We start from the raw sequence: 21,975 nt of genomic DNA, 5'->3' as shown, positions 1-21,975 counted from the left end.
ACACACACACACACACACACACACACACACACACACACACACACACAGGCAAAGCACATACACATCAACATTTTTAAAAGAATCTCACTGTAATCCGGTAATCTGTAACTCTTCCTCCACAGCCCTCACTAATTGAAGGTGGATCTTCTAGAATGGACCGAGAACTGCTAAGAACATGCAAAAAGATCTCTCCTCCGTGGCTGCTAAGCATGTGACTGATGACTTTGGAACCTGACTTTCGTGGCTGTTCCAACAACACAGATCGACCTGTCAAAAGCAAGATCAAGCTGTCGGAAACAAACCTCAAACAGCTCACATTTTAACTAGCACTGCTAAGCTGCTCTATCTACACTTCTGTTCCCAACACTTAGCTTCTCTCAAACTCTTTAAAGTTTACACAGTTATTTGGCTACTTTCTCAAAAGCAATTATGATGGTATCTTTCCTCAATTTCAAGTTCACATAAAAATTTCCTCCTAGACATCCAAAATGAAAATTAAACTACTGAGAACTCAGGTCACCAATGTTACAAAGTATCCAAGGAAAGGCAGTCTCAATTCCTGCCCACAAGGCCACCTTTCTGGCCAAACACTAGCAAATTTAGATTTTACATATTCTGATAATCAAACTGTACTTAATAATAAAAATAACCTTAGAGAAATGAAAAACTTTTAAAATCAATAGTTCCAAAACTTATTATCCTAAGTTACCAGAAGAGCTTTTAAAGTTTAAAATTAGAAGATGGAAGACTATAATTGAGACATAAAGTAAGTAAAGAAACCCCGTAGGTCACAGGTAAAAATCATATGGCAAGACACTGAAAACTCAGCATTTATATACAATAGGGGTGAAGCAGTCAAAGAAAACTCAGTCCACATAAACCATTTAACCCCATGGGCCAGAGTGTAGGGCTATTAGCCTAGCTTCCAAACAAGGGTCAAATCAGACTAATCTAAAGATCAAAATTTTAATAAAAATTCTTAAAAGAATGGTGGATAAAACTTACTTGGATATACTAGCCTGGAAGTCAGGAAGAAAGTAACTTTCTGACCCTCAGCTACTTACAACTATGTTAAGCTTAAAAACAATTTTGGCAAACAAATTATAGTGGCACTAATGAGTCCATGGAACACTAACTAAAGTTAAGCCATGAAATTATCAGAGTTACCATTGAGGAGAAAGTTAGTGAGGCAGGAAGAAGGCCTGCTATTTACATCCACGGGTGAGATTCGGTAAGCCCCAGTGCAATAGTGCAGTTCTGAAATACAAGAAAACCCTGATTTAAAAGAGTATAATGAAAGAGCCACTTGAAAGACAGAAAACTTGCTTACTGAAACACTAAGGCAATGAAAAACAAAGCTCCTAAAACAAACTCAAGGCTGGGCATGGTGGCGCATGGGAGGCAGAGGCAGGAAGGTCTCTGTGAGTTCGAGGCCAACCTGGTCTACAAAGTGAGACCAGGACAGCCAAGGCTATACAGAGAAAATTCGTCTTGAAAACCCAAAAAAACCCACAACCGCAACCAAAGTCCAACACGACATTTAGAAAAAGCTTTGGTGTGCTCTTTAACTCTTCTACCTACCAATGCTGTTGGTCCTGGGTGTGCACCACTTCAGGGTTACTGTCTCTTTAAACGGGCCTTCTCTACTGCTGCTGCCGGAGTGGGAATCACCTTTAGAAAGGTCAGAAACACTAGTTTACTAAAAAGGTCACCAACTTCAGAGCGATTGTTACCTAAGCTCTCAAGGTCCCGCTAAGCTCTGAAAGAGAGAGGACACAATAAGAACACTATCTTTACAGACCCATGGGGGGAAGGGCCTGTAGAAGACGGATATAAACTACGGCTAACACCAATAAGCAATTTCTCTTCACATTTTTTATTTTATTTTTTCATTCACTAATTTAATTAAATTGGGTCACGGCCTTAATAGCCAATAATGAAAATTCAGATATCCTAATAGTTGCTCCCTGCCCAGGCCAATAAAGGACAAAGTAACACATCCAATACTCACAAGGCTTAAGAGTCTAAAAAGCACAACTAAAACCCAGTGTGTGTCTTTAGAAGGTTGTGGAGAAAGTATGTCCACAGGCAGTGCCAGAGCACAGGTGTCAATGCAATAGTGGACAATTTGAACTTACAAGGTTGACAAAGTGTTGAAGAAGATACTACACAGTGCCCTGAGAGCCTCCAGCAGGGAGTTCTGACCTTACTCTACGACAGTGGACAAGCTGAAGTTCACGCCTGCCACTCAGATTCCGCCCTGGGCCCTCCTCAGTAAGGCTCACAGGGGCTTCACAGCAGCATGAAGGTCTCGCCTACTTCCGTATACATGTGTGTAACATACAGGCATGGAGGTGTGGCTAGGGACTCCTGGGATCCAAATCTGTCTCTGCCCCCAATTGTGGCTTTATAGGCTTTTACATCAGTGCTAGAGATTTGAACTTGGGTCCTTTTGCTTTCACACCAAGTGCTCTTACCCACTAAGCCATCTCCACAGACAAGAAACATTTTAATAGCTAAGGTAATTTTATGCAACCTTCTTAGCATAAGAAAACAAAACAGAAACTCTTAAAAGCTGACATTGTCTATCGGCCACAGGTCACACTTTCAAAACCACATTCTCTGCACTCCCTGTCTCCCTCAGCAGCCACACCTCTCACATTTACCACAGCTGCTTTCTCCTCCTAGGAGTTCACTCAGTGAGTCCCAAGATTCCTGAGAAGCTGGACCGCCAGCGGCTCACAATCACCTTCAGAAGGAATGCACACAATCTGCTCGGCATGAGTCCTGTGAGGCCATCAGCATCAAAGAAAAGCCCCAGGAATCTAAACGGTCTTCAAGCCTTAACACTTGTCATTCAATTTTAGGAGAGAGTGGAATATTCTGCTTCATCCTGCTATAGCATCTGCAGGTTTTAAACACAGGAAGTGAAGCACAGAAACACAAGGCTGCTGTGGTGACAAAGCCTTGCTAAAGCTCTTCCCTCCTGCCCTAAAGCACAAGGGATAGAAGCCACAGCCTGGGGACGAAAGTAAACTCTACACAGTATTAGTTCCAGACACTGTCTTAGCTTGCTTTCTGTCGCTGTGAAAAACACAACCAAAAGCAACCTGGGGGAGGACAGGGTTTACTTCCACTTGTCACTGAAAAGTCCATCACCATGGGAAACCAAAGCAGGAGCTCCAGCCAGGACCTGCATGGGCCATGGAGGAACGCTACGTGGCAGCTTGCTCTCCCTAGCTTCCTCAGAACATACCCCAGACCTACCTGCCCAGGGATGGCACTGCCTACAATGGGCTGGGCCCGCCTCTGTCAACTGGCAGTTAAGAAAATGCCCACAAACATGACCACCAAACCAGTGTGATGAAAGCTATTTTCCAATTGAGATTCCCTCTTCCCAGGCGGTTCTCACTGTGTCAAATTGGCAAAGACTACAAAGGTGACGCTGCAGAGGAGTCTGGACAAAGATGAGCTCAGCCTGTGTGCCTGGCTGGGGTCTTACCACTTCTCAGGAAATCTACATGTGCGTCTTTGTGGTGAAGCAGCTCCACGTCATAGTTGGCAGAGGTGTTGGCGTGCTGCTCTTCCTTTAAGCAAAGTTAAAGACATGTTTAAATAACGTGGGTCTGCTCTCCAAATTACTCACTTTGCTTTTGCCTAGAGTGAGGTCAAATACATTCTGCCACAGTTAGCTAAATAAGAGAACGGTTGGCTCAGTCATTTATTTAAAGATGCAGCACTTTGATCAGAGCAACGACTCCACTGGAGAACACAGGCACTGAGGTAGTAAGTTTCTCATGTCAGAATTAACACAAATGACTCTTCTAGAAATTTTGAATTTGTTTTTCTACAAATGCATTTTCTTGCCAATATTTTTAAAACCCAAATATGCTATCATTGAAATAATTTACGTAAGCTGAACTTAAAGGAACTTAAAAATAGGCAACAGCATCTTTAAATACCTGCAGTGAATCAATGAACAATTATTTAAGGTAGTGAATACTAACTAACAAGCTTAGCAACTTGCTCTTGACAATATCTATTAACAGAACACAGACGACAGAGGCACACAGTGTCAGGCCCAACACGCAAACTGCCTACTGCCCGCTGCCCTCTCGGCATTTCCCACCCACTCAGATATAAGCTGGGGTTTGCTACAATGTTTGACTTGCTCACTGCCTCATATCAAAGCGACTTGGCAGGGTCTCCTAGGACTCCTAGGAAAGAGCCAGCCAATGAGGTTGAGAGGACAGGAAAAATGAAAATCTAATAAGACTTTTCATGTAATTTAGTATTTGTGGGATAAATACTAAATGACAAAAAACCAAGAACAAGGCTGGGTACTGTGATTCACATCTGTAATCCCAGCATGAGGGTGGCTGAGGCAGGAGGACCATGTTTCAAGTGTTTTAAATCAGCAGGAATTGTAAAGTGAAACCATGTTTCAAAAATAAGAAGCAAACCTGGCACAAAGGCACATGCCTTTAATCCCAGCACTTGAGGATCTCTGTGAGTTCAAGGCCAGCCTGGTCTATAAGCAAGTACAGGACAGCCAAGGCTACACAGAGAAACCCTGTCTCAAAAAACGAAGACAAATAAAAAACAAGTCACCATGAATTCTCGGTAAGAGTAGTAACTGCATGGGCTCAGTGTTAGCAATGACTCATTTAAGCTTTCTGTGGACCAGGCATTTGCTGGTCCTGAAACTTAATGACAATAGGAATAGAAGTGACAGATTCCCACAAAAAGCCCACTGGTGAAACCATGGACTCACACCCATGGCTCTCTACCTGAAGCTAAATCAACTGGAAGCCATGGGCTGTTTCGTTAGTCAGACCTATTACTTATCAACATCTTTACGCTTGGGTGGGTAAGGATGAAAGTAAGGGAAAGAAAAGATCCACTCAAATATACAAAGTAAAATCTAATTATACAGTTCTCAGAAAAAGAATCACAGAGAAGTACTTTAAAATATAGATTTTGATAAAAAAACTAAGAACATAGTTCTTGAAAATCTCATTTGCTATGTTCGTATTAGAAACGGTAACAACACAACATTTTGTTCTGTGATCCTTTCTTTTTGATTTTCAGTATTTACTGACCTGTTCAAAGACACTGACTGTGGGCTAGCAAAACAAGATATGACATGGGGAGAAAAAGTAAAGGTTCAATTAAAGTGAATAAGGCATGTCAACAAATAGTCAAACAGCACAACGAGAGCGCTCAGGATGGCCTACCTTCATAGGAATGTTTGTGATGGTTGTTGAAGCCAAGTCAAAATGTTGCTGTACTAGAACATTCAACTTGGTAGCAAGATGCCGCCCAGCTCGGACACTGTGGACTTCACTGGTCAAAACCGGGGACAACTGCAGGAGAGTACCCAAGAAAGATAATCCACAGAGCACGACTTCACAGCACCCTCCCTGTGCTTAGTCTTTTACTGCAGACCACTAAGTACCCAGTGGCTTCTTACTTTGGGAAAGGAAGTGTAAAAGCTTGCCAGGATAATCATTTCATCAATGAGGTTTTGTCCATTTACTATGCTACAGGCCAGGAACTACGTGAGCCATTAGATACAGCCATAGAACTGACTGTCATTGTCCTCTTAAAATGGCTCCTAGACTGGAGCCATTCACTGAAAACACACTATATTTTTTAACTTCTGCTTGTTGATATGAAAACAGATGAAGTCACACAGAGACACTATACAAAAATAATTCATTTTAAGAAGAGTAAAACTTCAGATAAAATTAAGAAGGAATATGGAGATCACCACAAACATCTGACTTCATTACCAGTGTGAGGTAAGGCTGCAAAAAATATAGTAAACTGACAAAATTTTACTCAGTCCAAGGTAATAATAGTATGATTAATATTTTCAGTTACCAAAAAGTAAAATCAACATATTATATCATTAAAGAAGGCATAAAATAATCAAGGAACCACCTAAAAATATGATGGACACAACAATTTGAAATTATCAACTAAGCCCAAAAGTTCAGACTAAAGTAATATTGGATAAAATAAAAATAAAAAATAAAAATTAGCATACTATCCATTTACTATAACTACAGAAATAGATTTATATATCTAAATACAGACTATCAATGAAAATGTGATATGAAGATATCTACTAACCAACAAAACTATCTTTTCATTTGGAAAAAAAAAATATTTTTTGTTGTTGTTTTTTTGAGACAGGGCTTCTCTGGGTAGCCATGGCTGTCCTGGACTCGTTTTGTAAACCAGGCTGGCCTAGAACTCACAGAGAGACGCCTGCCTCTGCCTCCTGAGTGCTGGGATTACAGGCGTGTGCCACTGCACCCAGCTGTTCAATTTTTTTTTTTTAATGCAAAAGTTGGGAAGTAGGTTTGTCATCAGAGGGTATTTTACTAGAATATACTGCTTTCTCAAAATGGAGAAAAAATAAACTTACTGAAGTAACTAAAATTCACAAATGTAAAAATAAAACTTACATGGACTTGCAACACATTTTATTAAACTAAATGTCAATAATGAAGCTAAATGGGAGCCATGTAAGGCCTGTAATCACAACAGTCTCTTCTGAGCACTTGGCCGTTTGACACAGGTTTGTTTCCAGACTTTCTCAGAATCGCTTAACTCTAACTCACTGCCACCTCCTCCTGTGGCCCTTCACACTTACTTCTTTTTTAGGACGGTCAGACACAAGGCTATCTTCACCAACTGGGTAGGTGTGAATCAAGACCAACTCACATTTTTGAATCTGCATGAGACTAAAAAAAACCTTCACTTAAAACGTTAGAATAGATATTGTACAGAATTCAGGAAAGTAAACTACTTCAACCTTATCATAAACAGTGTGTGACTATAATCAGATATTACTGTTAGCACACGAAGAGAAACAGCTTCAGTGTGTGACTGCTGTATCCGTGCTGACACTTAATGAACACACGTCTAAATGAAATGCAAAACCTGTCTGTGGATTGAAACGATACACACACTGACCATGGATGCCAGGCCAAAGCACCAGGAGCCCGCTTTCAGCTGACGCCACTGAGGCAGTCAGTCCCACACCAGCTGCCAATAGCAGATTGTCTATACCTGTATATTGAATTTCTGTTTGTTGAGACAGGGTTTCTCTGTGTAGCCTTGGCTGTCCTGGACTCACTTTGTAGACCAGGTTGGCCTTGAACTCACAGAGATCCGCCTGCCTCTGCCCCAGAGTGCTGGGATTAAAGGCCTTTTTTTTTTTCAGGCAATATAACTACTCCCTGTGAATGACTGCTCGTAAGAATACAAGAATGGCATCCCTACTTATTTACAGGAGGGCGTGCACAGCGCACAGGTGGACACCGGAGGGTAAGGCGGGACTCACTCCTTCCACCAGGCAGGTTCGGAGCTCATGTTGTCACACTTAAAAGTTGACAACAGTGTGTTTAATCAAAGTCCATCTATTCTGACTGCACACTACACATTCGCATTCGCTACAGCTGTGTTCTTTCTGACTCTGAGTAGAGGTTTGCCTGTTCCTTCCGAGCCAGTCTCAAGTGAGCCATAACGGGCATTCCTAAACACGCGACCGTCTACTAGACAGAGCCTCACGCCTCACGCAATGCCTACTCCATGTAAGAAGATAGTGAGCGTTCAGTCTAAACTGCAGCCCCGTACAACTGGCAGAAACATGCCCTTATTGGCTGTGCTGCAACAGGCATGTATCTGGGACCGAGCTCCTAAAACCCGTGAGCACTGTGGTGCCAACAGTACTTCTGCTCTCTGCTCTCTGACCTTGGACCTAGGTTCTTGACAGTTGGTTCCTGAATCTCTGGGAGTGCCCTGGGTACTTGCCCAACTGTGCTGACGACCTGACTCTTGGGATTCTCCACAGCTTCTGGATGGGAAGATATTATCAGAAAGACAATGCTATGATTAGAAGCTTTGAGCCCCACTCTGCCATTCCTTCGGAAAGAAAGAAGAGGCAGAAAAGACATCATCAGTATGACAGCTCCATAAAAACCCTAGAGATAAAGGGCTTGGGGTCTTGACAGGAATGTGTCCACTCAGTGAAGACAACACAGCTCATTGAGCTCCAAGGGGTCAAAAACTGCACTTGGGACTCCCCTGCTACGCCTGCTTCCTCTGTCCTTTGTAACAAGCTAGCACACCAGTATTCACAGCCAACTCAAACATGGTGGGGCGGTGGGGACAACTGACAGCGAGTCAGACTAACACTGTCTGAAGGGTAGGGGAGTACACAACTCTGAGGACCCGAGCTCAATCTGTAAGACTGCACTATCTTCAGAGAGCTGGTGTCAGAACTGAACGGCAGGACGCAAAGATGGCGTCCGTACAGTGGCACAATTGTTTGGTGTATAAAAAACCAACAAACAAAAAAACACTTTTGATCATCCCTAAATACTGCTATGAATATCTTTTTCAACTACTATTACTTAAAAGTAAATTCACACAAGGCAATGTGCTGTTACATTTTCAACTAGCAAATGATGAATAATGACACCCACATTTGCATGTTTTCTAAGTTCCTAGCATGGATAATAAGCTCCCAGAACAAATGCGCATCGTAGAGCACCATTCCTGTGAGAAGAAGGTAATATTCTAAATGTAAGGAAAAAAATTTTTTGGATGAAACATATAGCTTTAGGCTAATTAAATAAGAAAAATCAAGAAAATGCTACCGAACATAGTAAAAATTACTTGAAACACATGCGAAACCCACACCGTGTGGCCGATGCTGAGGCCAGTTATTCGTCCATGAAGCATACTCACTGATCTGAGTTTGCAGCAAGCTTGTTGTGCTCGTGGATTGTTTCCTGGACACAGTCTTCCAGCATCCGCACATGACTATCACTATGTTTTTAAAACAGAAGAGAAAACAGTCAGAGCCCTGCTGAGCTATATGCTGTCCCTTCAGGGGGCCGCTGGGAGTGCTCAGGTCACGAGCAAATGTGGCAGTTGCCACAGACCTCATATTGGCTCCCAGCACCACATCTGGCAGCTCACATCTGGTGCAGGGGACCTAGAATCACCTTGTAGCCTCTGCAGCGCCTGTAAGCATGTGTACAAACCCATGCTCAGACACACAGGGACATGTAATTTAAAATAGAAAAATAAATATTTTATAAAAATTATTTAGCAAAGACTGTCTTGAGCATACTCATTTATAATAGTATATTATTAGCTAAAAAGAATCGGCGAAGAAAATAGTCTTATTAGTTTACATGATAATCTAAACAGTTTTTAACAAGGTGATTTTGTTGCAATAGTTTTGCTGTGTAGTCCTGGCTGGCCTAGGCCTCACTAGGCCTCACTAGGCCTCACTAGGCCAGGCTGGCTTCAAACTCAGGGCAATCCTCCTACGAGCTAGGACTGCAGGTATGCATGAGCATGTGCAATTTACCAAGACGGCTTTCAATTTAGAACTCAATAAGCCCAGTCTCAATATTAAAAGGCAAGCAATATAGTAAATAAATCAGACAAGGCATCTGCATATCCTCTTATCATTACAGGCTATCTACACTTGGAAAACACTTGGAAAAACAGTGATTAAATTCTCTCAGGGCAAGGGTCACTGTGTTAAGAGCCCACCTTTTTGCATTTGTGATGCAGATTATCCGCCCTCGGTTCCCAACTCGCTCTGCATTCTCCATGAGTAGTGTGCGTGCCTCATGCTGATACTCAGTGATTTTGCACAGGGTCTCCACTGCTGCCACAAGCCCATGCAGAATGCTGCAGCACTCGGGGTCCGCCCGGGGATTAGGGGGCCCCACACCAGCGAGGGCTGCCATCAGCTAAGTAAAGAGAGAAACAACTACATTAACACAGGTATGCCACGGCAGACAAAAAATATCCTAGGAGAACTACAAACCAATGCTTCTTAAAATATGGACAAGGAGCTGACTGGCGGTGGTCCACGCCTTTTAATCTCAGCACTCAGGGAGGCAGAAGCAGGCAGATCTGTGAGTTCAGGGCCAGCCTGATATACAGAGTGAGTTCCAGGACAGCCAAGGCCACACAGGGAAACCCTGTCTCAAAAAACAAACAAACAAACAAACAACAAAACCCCCCCAAAAACTATGTATATATGTATGTATATGTATACGTATATACAGACAAGGGGCTGGTCAGATGGCTCAGCAATTAAGAGCACTGACTGCTCTCCCCAAGGATGCAAGTTCAATTCCCAGCAACCACATGACAGCTCACAATTGTAACTCCAGTTCCAAGGGATTTGACATCCTCATAAAACATATATGCAGATAAAACACCAGTGTACATAAAATTAAAATTAATAAATCATATATATGATATGGCTTGCTAGTATTTTGTTAAGGGAGTTTGTATCCATATATAGTTTGTGTGGGGTTTGTATGTATTCCCTTAATAAAATACTAGCAAGCCAAATCTAACATCACTAAAAAGGTTATACAGTCTGATCACAGGATTTCTGTCGAAAATGAAGGTTAACTTAGTACCAAGGAGGAGGAAAAGGAGAGAAGGGTTGTGGAAGGAAATAGACAGCTAAAAGTAAGGCATATTTGAAAGGGTAGTGGTGGCACAAAACTTGCACAAATAACCAGTCAATAACTGACTCAAGGCCCATTCCATGAGATAGGACCCATACCCAATAGTGCTTGTGTGACCAAGAACCTGAGACTAAAACACTCAGAGACCTAAGGTAAACCAAATAAAAACTGTACCGGTAAGTCTGTATAACTGTGGTGATAAATCTAAAAACTGTAGTGATAGAATGACTCATAACAATATTCTGATATACTCATATACTCATATGTCAGATGATGGCCTTGTTTAGCCATCATCACAGAAGCTTATTCTGGAAGATGGGAACAAATACAGAGACTCCAGCCAGGCATTATGTACACAGTGAGAGACCTCATAATACTGTGGTGGTTTGAATAAAAATGGCCCCCAAAGGCCCATAGGAAGTGGCACTATTAGAAGGCATGGCCTGCCTTGTTGGGGGGGTGGGCTTTGAGGTTTCAGAAACTCAAGCCAGGTCCAGTGGTTCACTGTCTGGTCCTGCTGCATGCTGAGCCAGATGTACAACTCTCAGCTCCCCTCCAGCACAGTGTCTGCCTGCACCACCATGCTTCCCACCACGAGGATAATGGACTAAACCTCTGAACCGTAAGCCAGCTCCAGTTAAATGTTTCCTTTATAAGAGCTGCCATGGTCATGGTGTCGCTTCACAGCAATAAAACTCGAAGACAAATACTCAGCCCTAATTGGGATGGCTCCATAAGATCTTTCCCCTCAAAGCTAGGGAACCCCTTGGAAAAAGAAGTGGAAAGTTTAAGGAGATGGATGAACACCAAAAAAACAAGGCCCTCTAATTCAAATGGGCAAAGCTCCTGAGAACTCACACAGCCTGAGGCAGCAGGCACAGGGCCGGCAGGGGTGTGCACCAGGTCCTCTGTGCTTATATTCTGGCTTCAGTTTAGTGTCTTTTTGGGATTCCTGAGTGTATAAATGAGTGGGTATGAATCTTGTGCCTTCTCGTGGGTTCTTTTTCTTCTGCTGGTTTATCTTGTCCAACTTTCAAATGATAGCTATTCTTTCATCTTTTATTTTTTTTATATTAAATAATAAAAAGAATGAATGATTGACAACTCAACTGTCATTTCAATCTGCTGGGAGAGGGACAATCACCTTTTTCCAAGGAAGACACTTATAGTAACTCTTAAAAGCATAAATACTTAGGAATACATTTATCAAAATAAATGAAAAGCTTACATTCTGAAAACTATAAATCACTGACTGAAGAAATGAAAGATCTAAACACATCCCGTGCTCACGAACTGAAAGTCTCTACGCTGCAAACACACATTACCCAATCGGACCTAGAGTTTCCCTGCAGCTAATGTCAGTCTCAGCTGCTTCGTTGTGTTTACAACGCTGACTTTTCAAGAGATCCACAACAGCCAAACCATGTCCAAGAACAGAGCAGGACAATATTAACTAACTTAAAAACTACAGAAAGCAGCAGTTACTACGACAGTGGGCGACTGGAACAAAGACAGATGGGAATGGGGATCAGCCTTGCATACATCCAACACGGGGTTAGATTGTGAGCACCAAATAAAGCCCAGAGTGGAGCCAGTGTGACAGAACAAAGAACCAATTCCACAAAGTTCTTCTGACTTCCACTTGTGCACACGGTACACACAGCACCCCCATGTCCCCACATTAGTGTAACAGTTTTAAGACAAACTTAAAAAATAGGCAGAAGAGTTAAGTAGAAATTTTGCTAATACTCATATACAAATGGCCAGTAAGCAAGCACATGAAATGTTTGATGCTATTACTCACTAGGGAAGTACAATTTTCAAATGAAGTAATGTTATTTGCACTAGGAGTCTAGAACCCAAAGTCAGATGATAACAAGCAAGCACTGACAAGCACTCAGAGAAAAGCAAACCCTCATTCATTGCTGGAAGAAGGTCAAAATGGCACAGCTATTACTTTCAATAGCTTGGCAGTTCTTCAAAGTGTTAAATACAGGTTACCAAATCACCAACCAATTCTACTCTTCAGTGAGTATCAAAGCCAATAAACAAAAAAAGGGGGGGGGGGTCGTAATTTCCACATGAAAACTGAACAGGTGTTCACAGAAGCACTACTCATAAAAGCCCCCAATGTCCAACACCTGGCAGATAAACAAAATAATGCATATCCACAATGGGACAGTAAGTAAGTAAATGGAGCTAGAGAGACGGCACACAATTGAACAGTAAGTAAATGAGCAAACAAAACAAAGGGAGCTGGCTCAGTGCTCTTGCTATCTACTGGTACAAACCTGAGTTCCATGCTTAGAACCATGTTAAGATGGAGGACAGAAATGATTCTACAAAGCTGTCCTGACCGTCTACACGAAAACACATATACACATCATGCACACACACACACAATTGGGGAAAAAATAAGGCCAGGCAGTGGTGTCACATGCGTTTGATCCCAGCACTCAGGAGGCAGAGGCAGGAGGATCTCTGAATTTGAGGCCAGCCTGGTCTACAGAGAGAAATCCTGTTTCAGTGAATAAAAAAAAAAAAAAAAAAAAGGTGGTGGTGGTGGTGGTGGAGTATGAACCTTGAAAATGACATAAATGCTAAGTCAAAGAAGCCAGTCACAAAACCACATTACAGGAGTCACACAAGGGCCAGAACAGAGACATCTATGGAGAAAGGTTAGTAACTGCTTGTCTGGAAGTAGGGAATTAAGAAGTGTTGATAACCCATGTGTGGGATGTTTTGAGGAGGGAGGGGTGCTCTAAAACCGACTGTGGTGATCACTCCGTATCACTGAAGACAGAAATTCCAGTAATGGTACATTCAATAATTCTATACTTTAAATAGGCAAATTTCATGGTCTGAATTATTCTCAACACGGCTTTTTAACAATGTGCCTGTAATCACAGCTACTGAAGAGGTGAGGTAGGAGGGCTGCCTGCCTGAGTTTCATATTAACTATAAAACACTATCATCCCATTATTTTGGCTACCAACTTCTCAATTTCATATGCTCTGAATCAATGAATAAGAACATTCAAATTATTCATGTAATATTCTATTATCATAAAATTTTATAAAGTTACCTGATATTCTAAATATCTGTGAGTTCTAATATTATAGTAGAATAAATATCTCAAAACATCAAAAGGATTCATAAGGCATTAACATATTAACATGAGGTAATATGCAATGTATTTTACCCTACCAATAATCTTATTTTATTGATTTTCAAAAAACAAAAAAACTTTTAACACTCCATTTTTGGTGGACCATGTCTTTAATTCCTGCACTTAAAAGGCAGATGATACAGGTGGATGGATCTTGACCAGTTCAAGTCCAGCCTGGTCTACATAATCAGTTGTAGGCCAGCCAGGGCTACACAGTGAAACCTCATCTCAGAAAGAAACAAACACAGCAAGTGAAACATTTTAACTCAAAATACAGATATAAGAGGTGGAGCATGTAGGAGGGTCTTCCCGAAGTCAGCTCCAACAGAAGTATCAATTCAAACAGCTTAGGATCTTAAAAAAAAAATCTATTATTTATACACTATTCTGTGTGCATTTGTACCTGCAGGCAAGAAGTGGACACCAGATCTCATTATAGATGATTGTGAGCCACCATGTGGGTGCTGGAAATTGAACTCAGGATCTTTGGAAGAGCAGACAGTGCCGGTAACCTCTGAGCCGCCTCTCCAGCCCCAGCTTAGGATCTTAAGTGGTTCCTGCACTAAAGGACTGTTAAAACACTGTTTACCAGATTGAACGCTGCACAATGTCTCCATGTGCTAAGCATCACTTGTACTGCGTTTGCACACATCACTTCTATGTCACAGTATCCAAGGGAACCAGGGAGCTCCTGGTGACTAGCTTCAGCATTAAGCTAAGTAAGCTAAGTAAGGGGCGCTCCTAGATGGCTCTGTAGTTTGGAAAGTGCTTGCTGCCAAGCCTGACGATTTGAGTTTCATCTCCAGAACCTACATGGTAGAAGGAAAGGAGAACTGGATATTTTTATGCAGGATAGTCTGTCTGTTTAGAGAAGGTCTCCCTGAGGATAACCTTGACTTCTGAAGCTGCTGCCTTCACCTCCAGTGCTACCATTCCAGGCATTCTCTACCACACCTGGTCTGACACTGCGCTGTGGATGTGAACGCAGGGCTGCAGGCCTACCATTCAAGTGTTCTACCAACTGAGCTGCATTCTAGCCCAAGAAGGACTTTAAAGCTTGCAGTCTAAAGGAATGTTAAGTTTTTGCAGAGACAAATAGTTTACCTGTATACATTATACACATTAAATATGTATACATTATACAATGCATACATATTAAAACATCACTTTGTACTTTATTACACACATATTTTTTGTAACTGCTGAAATTAAAGGTTTTTGTTTTGTTTTGAAGCACTGATTTGCAATATTTATTTACACTGTAATTTGGCACTGGGACACTACTAATGTGAAGTGTTGGTTCGGCTTTTTCAACTGCTACAAGCAGGTTTTAAACATCATTAACCAATAAAAAAAAATGAAAGTGGGCAGTGTTTCAACAAACAATTTGTACTCGTTATGGTTTAAGTTGAAATAGCCCAATGGGTTCACGTGTTTGTACACCTTTTTCAAGGCTGTGAAACTTTGTATTTGGGAGCCCACAAAGCAAATGTAAGCCACTGAAGGCAGGGGTACAGCCTGGCCTGCTTCTGAGGTCCTCTTGGGCTCCTGATCCGCCAACCTCACATTCCCACACGGATAGCTCCAGACAGGGTGGCTGCCATGACAGGACTGTGCTCCTCCGAAACCCTGAGCCAAAGTAACCTTTTCCTTCCTTAAGCTGCTCTCACCGGTATTCTGTCACAGCAACAAAAAAGTAATGAACATGATAACGAAACACATATAGGTACACATGTATGGATACAAACAGATTTTTTTCAATTACATAAACACTGTCTATTTTAAAAAGTAACTAAAAGAAAAATGTCATTTATAAACTACTATGTAACCCAACAATATAGAAAACGCTTAACAAGCACTGATTTATAGGAGAAGAAAGCAATTTCCTTGGGAAAGCAACAGAAAGAAAATTCTGGAGTCAGATATGTGTTGAAATTCTGTTTAGCTTTTTATTCGCTGTGTGACCCTGGCCACTCTCTTCTGGCCTTGTCCTTACCTAACAGAAAACACAAATAAGAGAATCGTTCCACATTAGTGGCACTCTCAAGCTTTGTTTAACAGACAAAACTAAGGCCTAAACTCCTGAAGCGTGACAATGTTTGTAAAAACCAAATATAGAGACTAAAGATGTGTGGCACAATAGAAAGGCCACCTCTGACCCCTGTGGGTCTAGGGCCCGTTGCCTGCACGAGGTAAGAATTACATAGCAAAGGATGTCTGACGTCCTTCCAGCCGAAGTACTTGCAACCAGCTGACTTTACTCACTGTTCATAAGGATTTCTGACAAGCTTTGTCACAAGGACAAACAAAGCACACTATAGACACACTTCATACATAGAGGCCGTCAACATCAGGGATGGCCTGGAGCTGCCCTCACAGTGAAGCTTCTTCCTGGTGTGCTCCCCACTTCAGAGTATTGAAGGGTTCCTCCCAACACTGGAAATTCATGTGCTTTTGCTTGATTTGGTATGTTGGGTTTGGTTTTTTGAGACAGGGTCTGCTGTAGCCAATCTATCCCCAAACTTACTACGTAGTTAATACTGATCTTAAACTCCTGATCCTCCTGCCTATTCCTCCTGAATTCTGGGATTACAAGACTGTGCCATCAAGCCCAGCAACTTCTCTCATGGTCACATACTATTAGCTATACCACAGTGTGCAGAAAGGAAGATCCATACAAATGTGTGATGACTTTTATTCACACACAACTAGAAAGACTCCCAGATTTTTTTTCAGGTACTTTCTGAAAGATAGTGAAGATGTATAGAACCCTTAAATTGTTTTCAAATAATGAACAAAATATTAATATTCTGGAGAGGAAGAAGTATGAAGCCAATAAAAACCCTATCTTTTCGGTGACTTAACTTAAAACAATGAGAAGTTAGACATGCTTACAGTTTAAAGAATAATCACAAATATTTTAAGACCAAACACTGTGATAAACACATTTTTAAAAAGTGTTTTATTAAAACTAACCCTGGAAGGGATTATTTCCATTGAAGAGTATTTAATGACAGAAAAATGTTAAAATAAATTAACTCAAATAGTACATGTAAATATCTCACTAACCCCTTTGCCCTCATGCTGTTCGTGGGCGTCAGTGAAGAATTACACTGGCGTCTTCCATCCAAGAACAAAAGCTGCTGGAGACCCAGTGTCTGAGACAAATGACAGCCAGTGAACGAAGCCCTGGTTTGTTTGTGCCCCCTCCACTAGACCACAGTAAAGTAACTCTGAAGAAACATAAACCACCAGTCTTGCTAGCACAGGCATCTAACACTGGCTACGTGGAGGTGAGGCAGGGGAGTCATGAACTGAAGGAAACACAGCTAATGCTACAGTGCTTGTGTAACATGCAGGAGGCCCTAAATTTAATCCCCAACATCCCACTGCCACCACCACCTCAACAAAAAAGCACAAAATCCAGATTAAAAGGAGACAGTAAGTAAGAGCAATGGGAAAACGTCACCAAGACTTGTACCAATGGAAAATAGCAGTGAGCGTAACAGGACTGAAGAAGCTGAAGTCTAGGTAGCTACAGGGGGAAAAAGACAAGATGAGGACACACTCCACAGAATCTCAGCAACACTGCAGAATAGGAGGCACCATACATCACAAAAAGCAAGGCTGAGGAAGGTGCTAAAACCTAAAAATAGCTTGAAGTCAGTCAACAGCCCACTCTGACTCAGACCCTAACCCAGTACCTTTCCCGAATCACAGACACAGAATCACATTAGCAAACTATGGGCACGTACACCCCAGGAGTGTAAGGCCCACAAGTACTTTACGAAACGCTGCATGTTACCTGTCAGTCTAGCCCCATACAGGAACCACTATCTCCCTGTGGCTTACTAAGCACCTACACATGGCAAAAGCTCCAAGGGAAATGTAATTTAAGTTTTAAATAGCCCCATGAAGCTAGAACTCCTCTTAAACAATGAAGTACTGGATTAAATACAATCTCAAAGCCCACTTAAAAATGGAAGACCCTGCCTTTCTCTTATCCCGGAAAGCTGATAATGAGGTTGACAGCACACAGGTAAATGGGTGGAGGAGCCTCTCTGGAGGCCCTGCAGGGTCCCCAAGAGCCAATCTTCTGACTATGACACTTTGCGATTCCTTGATAAGAACAACTGGCTTACCTACAAGGGAGGCTATCCTACCCTGCTGTTCAGCTCTGAGAAAGGAGACGCATACCCAAAGGTCAATAGGCATTTAAGTAAAGACTCTACGAGGAGAGAACACTGGGAAAAGAGAGATCAAAACTGATCTTCAAATAAACCCTAACAACCCTCTAGTTCTAAAATGCATGTCAACTACAAAACAAGAGAATTTAATAAAAAGGACATAGTTATAAAGACAAGCTCTTGAAAATTAAGTCAAATAAAAATTCCACATAAGATTTAAAAGGCTCAAAATAGTCAAATAACTTAGTAAGAAAATGGTTTTAACCCAGAGGTCCAACATCCTATTAATACTCCAGAAAGAGAACACAGACGCAAGAACAGCACTGAAGATATAACTCAGAATTTTCCCTGAACTAAAAAAAACCCTAAGGCCCAGCCCAACAAATGAGAAAAGACCCACCCAGGCAGCTAACTTAAAACTTTCAGAATATAAATGAGGAAGGAGAAGAGTCTTAAAGCCTGCAGAATCTAAATGACACGACACTGGACTTCAACAGCATCAATGGAAGCCTGAACACAGTGAGATGAGACCTTACAATTCTAAGAAAGCGTCACTTCCATATTTAGAATACTGATAAAAAGAACTGTTGCATGAACTGTGGAGGCCATACCTTACCAGACAAACCGTCACACAGAGGAGCAATATGACATGAAGAGCAGAAGAGAGCTGGTGTCAGTCAGTGCAGACGAGACTATGAATTATCTGACACTTTCAGAGATACTGACAAGTTCTGAGAGGGTTTATACAGGTATATATATACATGTATATAAGTATACAACAATAGGTACACAGGGAGAAAAAGGAAATTATCTCTACATGTAAATAATCATAAACAATATGACATAGCAGTGAATACTTTTATGAATATTGCAAACAAAATTTTAAACAAAAATTCTAAAAAAAAAAAAACAACAACAATTGAAAGGCTTGAGTGGGGAAGAGTCTAAGTAAATCATCACTAACAATCATGATAAAGTTTGAATTAAGAACTCAATAAATAAAATGTGCTATGTAGAAATTATATTTAACAAGTAAAAAACCAAATACTATAGCTGACATTTGCTTGGAAGTGAGGGAGACTGGAAAGGAAAGAGCTGTTTTTTGTTGTTTTTGTTTTTATATAAAACTTGGAATCTTAAAACTCTGCAAAGATACAGGAATCTTTTTTAATTAATCATTATTAGAAAAAAATTTTTTTTTACCACATTTAGATAATTTTCATAACCTAAGCATACCTCCTGTAAGTTTTGGTCTTCTTGAGTCCAAGAATTTAAAACGTGTGCTCCTGAGTCACTCACAATGAAATTCACCTAATAGACGTCAAAGAGACAATTAGTATTCGGCTCTAATTTCACTCAGTCACCATCACATTCTATAACACACAATTCCTAATACCGGCAACTACGTGGTTCACCATTCTGTGGTGACAGACACAAAGTCCTGTCAATGTGGAGGCATCGGGGTGAGAGACGTGGTCAAGCAGTGCAGAAGAGCACAAGCAGACAGATGAGCAGGGCAGCTTCATAGGATGGCACACACTCAGTAGGCTGCTCAAGGCCGGGTGGGGCGGACAGGCTCTCTACAGACGGAGCAACTGAAGGGACTCCAAAATGACTAATGAACTAGCCACCGAACAGGCCAGGGACAGAGAATTCCAAGTACAGCCAAAAGCAGATGCAAAGGCCTCCACATTTAAATGCACTTCCCCAAAAGGTAAAATCCAGGACAAGCAGGGGGTCTGGAGATAACCCTGAAGAAACAGGGCGCTGACGCCAAGTAATGGGCATAAACTATGTATGTTCTGTTCTTCCATCCACCTCAATACACAATATTAAAAAATACCATAAGGGATGAAAGCGGTATAGTGCCTGCCTAGCATGCAGTGTTGGGTTTGATCCTACTACCACAACAAAACAAAACCTTATCAGGTAAGATGATAAGGACCTTGGCCAAGCAAAGATCTAATGTGCTAGGCCCTGCTTAGGCTCCTGCCAGTAAGAAGGAACACACACCATCTACTTGCAGTTAGATACTGAAACCTAAAGGTAAAACTTTAACACTTGGAATTTCGATCAAATGTCAACGCGTTTTCTTACTGATGAAAACAACAGGGGCTGGAGAGATGGCTCAGTGGTTAAAAGCACTGTCTGCTCTTCCAAAGGACCAGGCTCAATTCCCAGCACCCACATGGCAGCTCACAACTGTCTGTATTTCCAATTCCAAGGGATCTGACACCTTTACACTAATGAACATAAAATAAAATTAAATAAACTAAAAAAGAAAACAACAAATAAACAAAACACGACCACCACCACCAACAAAAACTTAGCTTTTTGGAGCTGGGAAGGTGGTTCATGCCTTTAATCCCAGCATTTGTAAGACTGAAGGAGGTGGATCTCCATGAGTCCAAGGCCAGCCTGGTCTATGTAATCAGTTCCAGGCCAGCCAGGGCTACAAAATAACAACGTCTCAACACTCCTTCCACTTGAGATAGCAGCTGTTCTCCAAGCCTGTTCCATACCTGTAACATCCCTTGTACGTGGCCTAACTGTGTCAGGAAAGCCAACAAGTATAAAGCACTTTGGAGCACGTCTAGAACTTGCACGTGCTCAGTATTCATTAGCCTTTGTTACTGCTGGCCACTATTAAATATCAACACTGTATTAATCAGAAAGCACAGTTCTGCATACATTTTGACTATACAGTTACAAATCTACAGAAAATTCACACAGTAACTATTTACACAGTGAGGTACACCCCAAGTCATACTTTTGTCCATAACACTCACCAGCTTTTTGAAAGGAAATATGTCATACATTATTCGACAATATTCCATAGAAGACTCTACTGAGCACGTCCACAAGGACTTAGAGATGGGAGCTAAAGGGATGATTCCTTGGGTCCTATTCTTCACCAGCATATCAAACTCCACATGCTGTCTGCAGGATTCTGCCATGTAAGGGCAGTGGTCCACAACAAACACTGTTTTATGAGATTCCGAAAAAATCTTCATCTTGTTTTAACCTGTAGAAGGATAAACATACCCATCAAATGTTGACACAAAACATTTACCTTAAGTGATTTCTCACTTAGGTGTTTTTTCCTCAAGATTTGTTAGGAAGCTTAAGTTCTGGGAATTTTGTGCACCACGGGCCAATGGTTGGCCAATGGTCAGTTCAAGGCATGAGCTACATCATACTATGCAATTCATCAGACAGAGTAAGTTCGTAAAATAGTGAAAACCCGCACACGTAATTTGCATTTGATCCCGACATCCCTAAACTGCAGACCTTAGGGGCTAAGGGAAAACCCACAGAAAAGAATTACAGCAAAAGTGCAGCCAAAAATACACACACAGCTCCTAAGGTGTGTGTATATCGGGTCTTCCCGTGCAGCCTTCACTTATCCTCTCCCTCAGCCTGCAATACACTACTGTAACTCACCACGTAGACCGGAACAAACATGCTTTCCCCATGCTGGTGAGGACGAAAACACTTATAAAACTTTTCCTTGTAAACAGAGAACGTGAACATGTAGGGGACTCCCCTGCGTCGTTCATAAAATCTTACACAGGACAGAAATAGTTAAATAAACCTGCAATCCTAACGCAGATGGGAAGCCGAGCGAGTGTGAACCGTAAGGAACTACGTTCGGGTCCCGCTATTCTCTTCTGCGGCTCCGGAGCACCCCGCCCCGCCCCGCCAAGTCCCTCTCCGCAACCTTCCGCACACACCTGGCTGCAGGGCGGGGGGCGGTGTGCAAGGCGGGCGGACGGGGAAGCCCTCGGCATCCGGGTTCGCTTACTTTCGTGCCCGGTCCCGCGGTGAACGAACGGAGGCCGAGGGAGACCGCTGACGGGGCGGGTGGGCAGCCGGCGCACGGTCGGAGTCCGGTAGCACTCGCAGAGGACTGTGACTGCCCGGCTCATCTCCCAACACACCGGCTTCCTAAGCGCGGGGGCGGGCGCATGCGCGGGCGCGCACCGGGGCGCACTCGGGCTCGCGCGTGCGCACGGCGCTCTCGCTCAGCCCCGCCATCTTCCCTTCCCCTAAGAGGGAAACACACCGGAGGCCGGACCGGAAGAGGGCGGAGCAA

General features: G+C 42.2%; 1 protein-coding gene across 3 annotated transcripts in view; it reads right to left on the bottom strand.

Moving 5' to 3' along the window:
* The window catches only part of Ints13 (integrator complex subunit 13), a 28,280-nt gene extending 6,528 nt beyond the window's left edge, over window positions 1-21,752 (bottom strand). For 2 of the 3 annotated variants that reach the window (XM_055605639.1, XM_055605641.1), the window contains exons 1-11: window positions 21,685-21,752; window positions 20,669-20,904; window positions 19,116-19,190; window positions 9,586-9,788; window positions 8,767-8,847; window positions 6,665-6,755; window positions 5,238-5,366; window positions 3,503-3,587; window positions 1,582-1,671; window positions 1,168-1,257; window positions 89-267 (exon numbers count right to left, since the gene is read on the bottom strand). In XM_055605639.1, the coding sequence (XP_055461614.1) occupies window positions 89-267; window positions 1,168-1,257; window positions 1,582-1,671; window positions 3,503-3,587; window positions 5,238-5,366; window positions 6,665-6,755; window positions 8,767-8,847; window positions 9,586-9,788; window positions 19,116-19,190; window positions 20,669-20,893 (1,248 nt within the window). In that variant the 5' untranslated portion in view covers window positions 20,894-20,904; window positions 21,685-21,752. Of the gene's footprint in view, window positions 1-88; window positions 268-1,167; window positions 1,258-1,581; window positions 1,672-3,502; window positions 3,588-5,237; window positions 5,367-6,664; window positions 6,756-8,766; window positions 8,848-9,585; window positions 9,789-19,115; window positions 19,191-20,668; window positions 20,905-21,613 lie in introns of all 3 variants that reach the window. The other variant, XM_055605640.1, reaches the window with a different exon arrangement.
* Between the last annotated feature and the right edge of the window lie 223 nt (window positions 21,753-21,975).

This window comes from Psammomys obesus, unplaced genomic scaffold (assembly GCF_907164565.1).
Source record: "Psammomys obesus unplaced genomic scaffold, mPsaObe1.curated_primary_1811, whole genome shotgun sequence".
Lineage (NCBI taxonomy): Eukaryota > Metazoa > Chordata > Mammalia > Rodentia > Muridae > Psammomys > Psammomys obesus.
The sequence above is the reverse complement of the archived record's forward strand: the minus strand, read 5'-3'. Positions and strand labels throughout refer to the sequence as shown.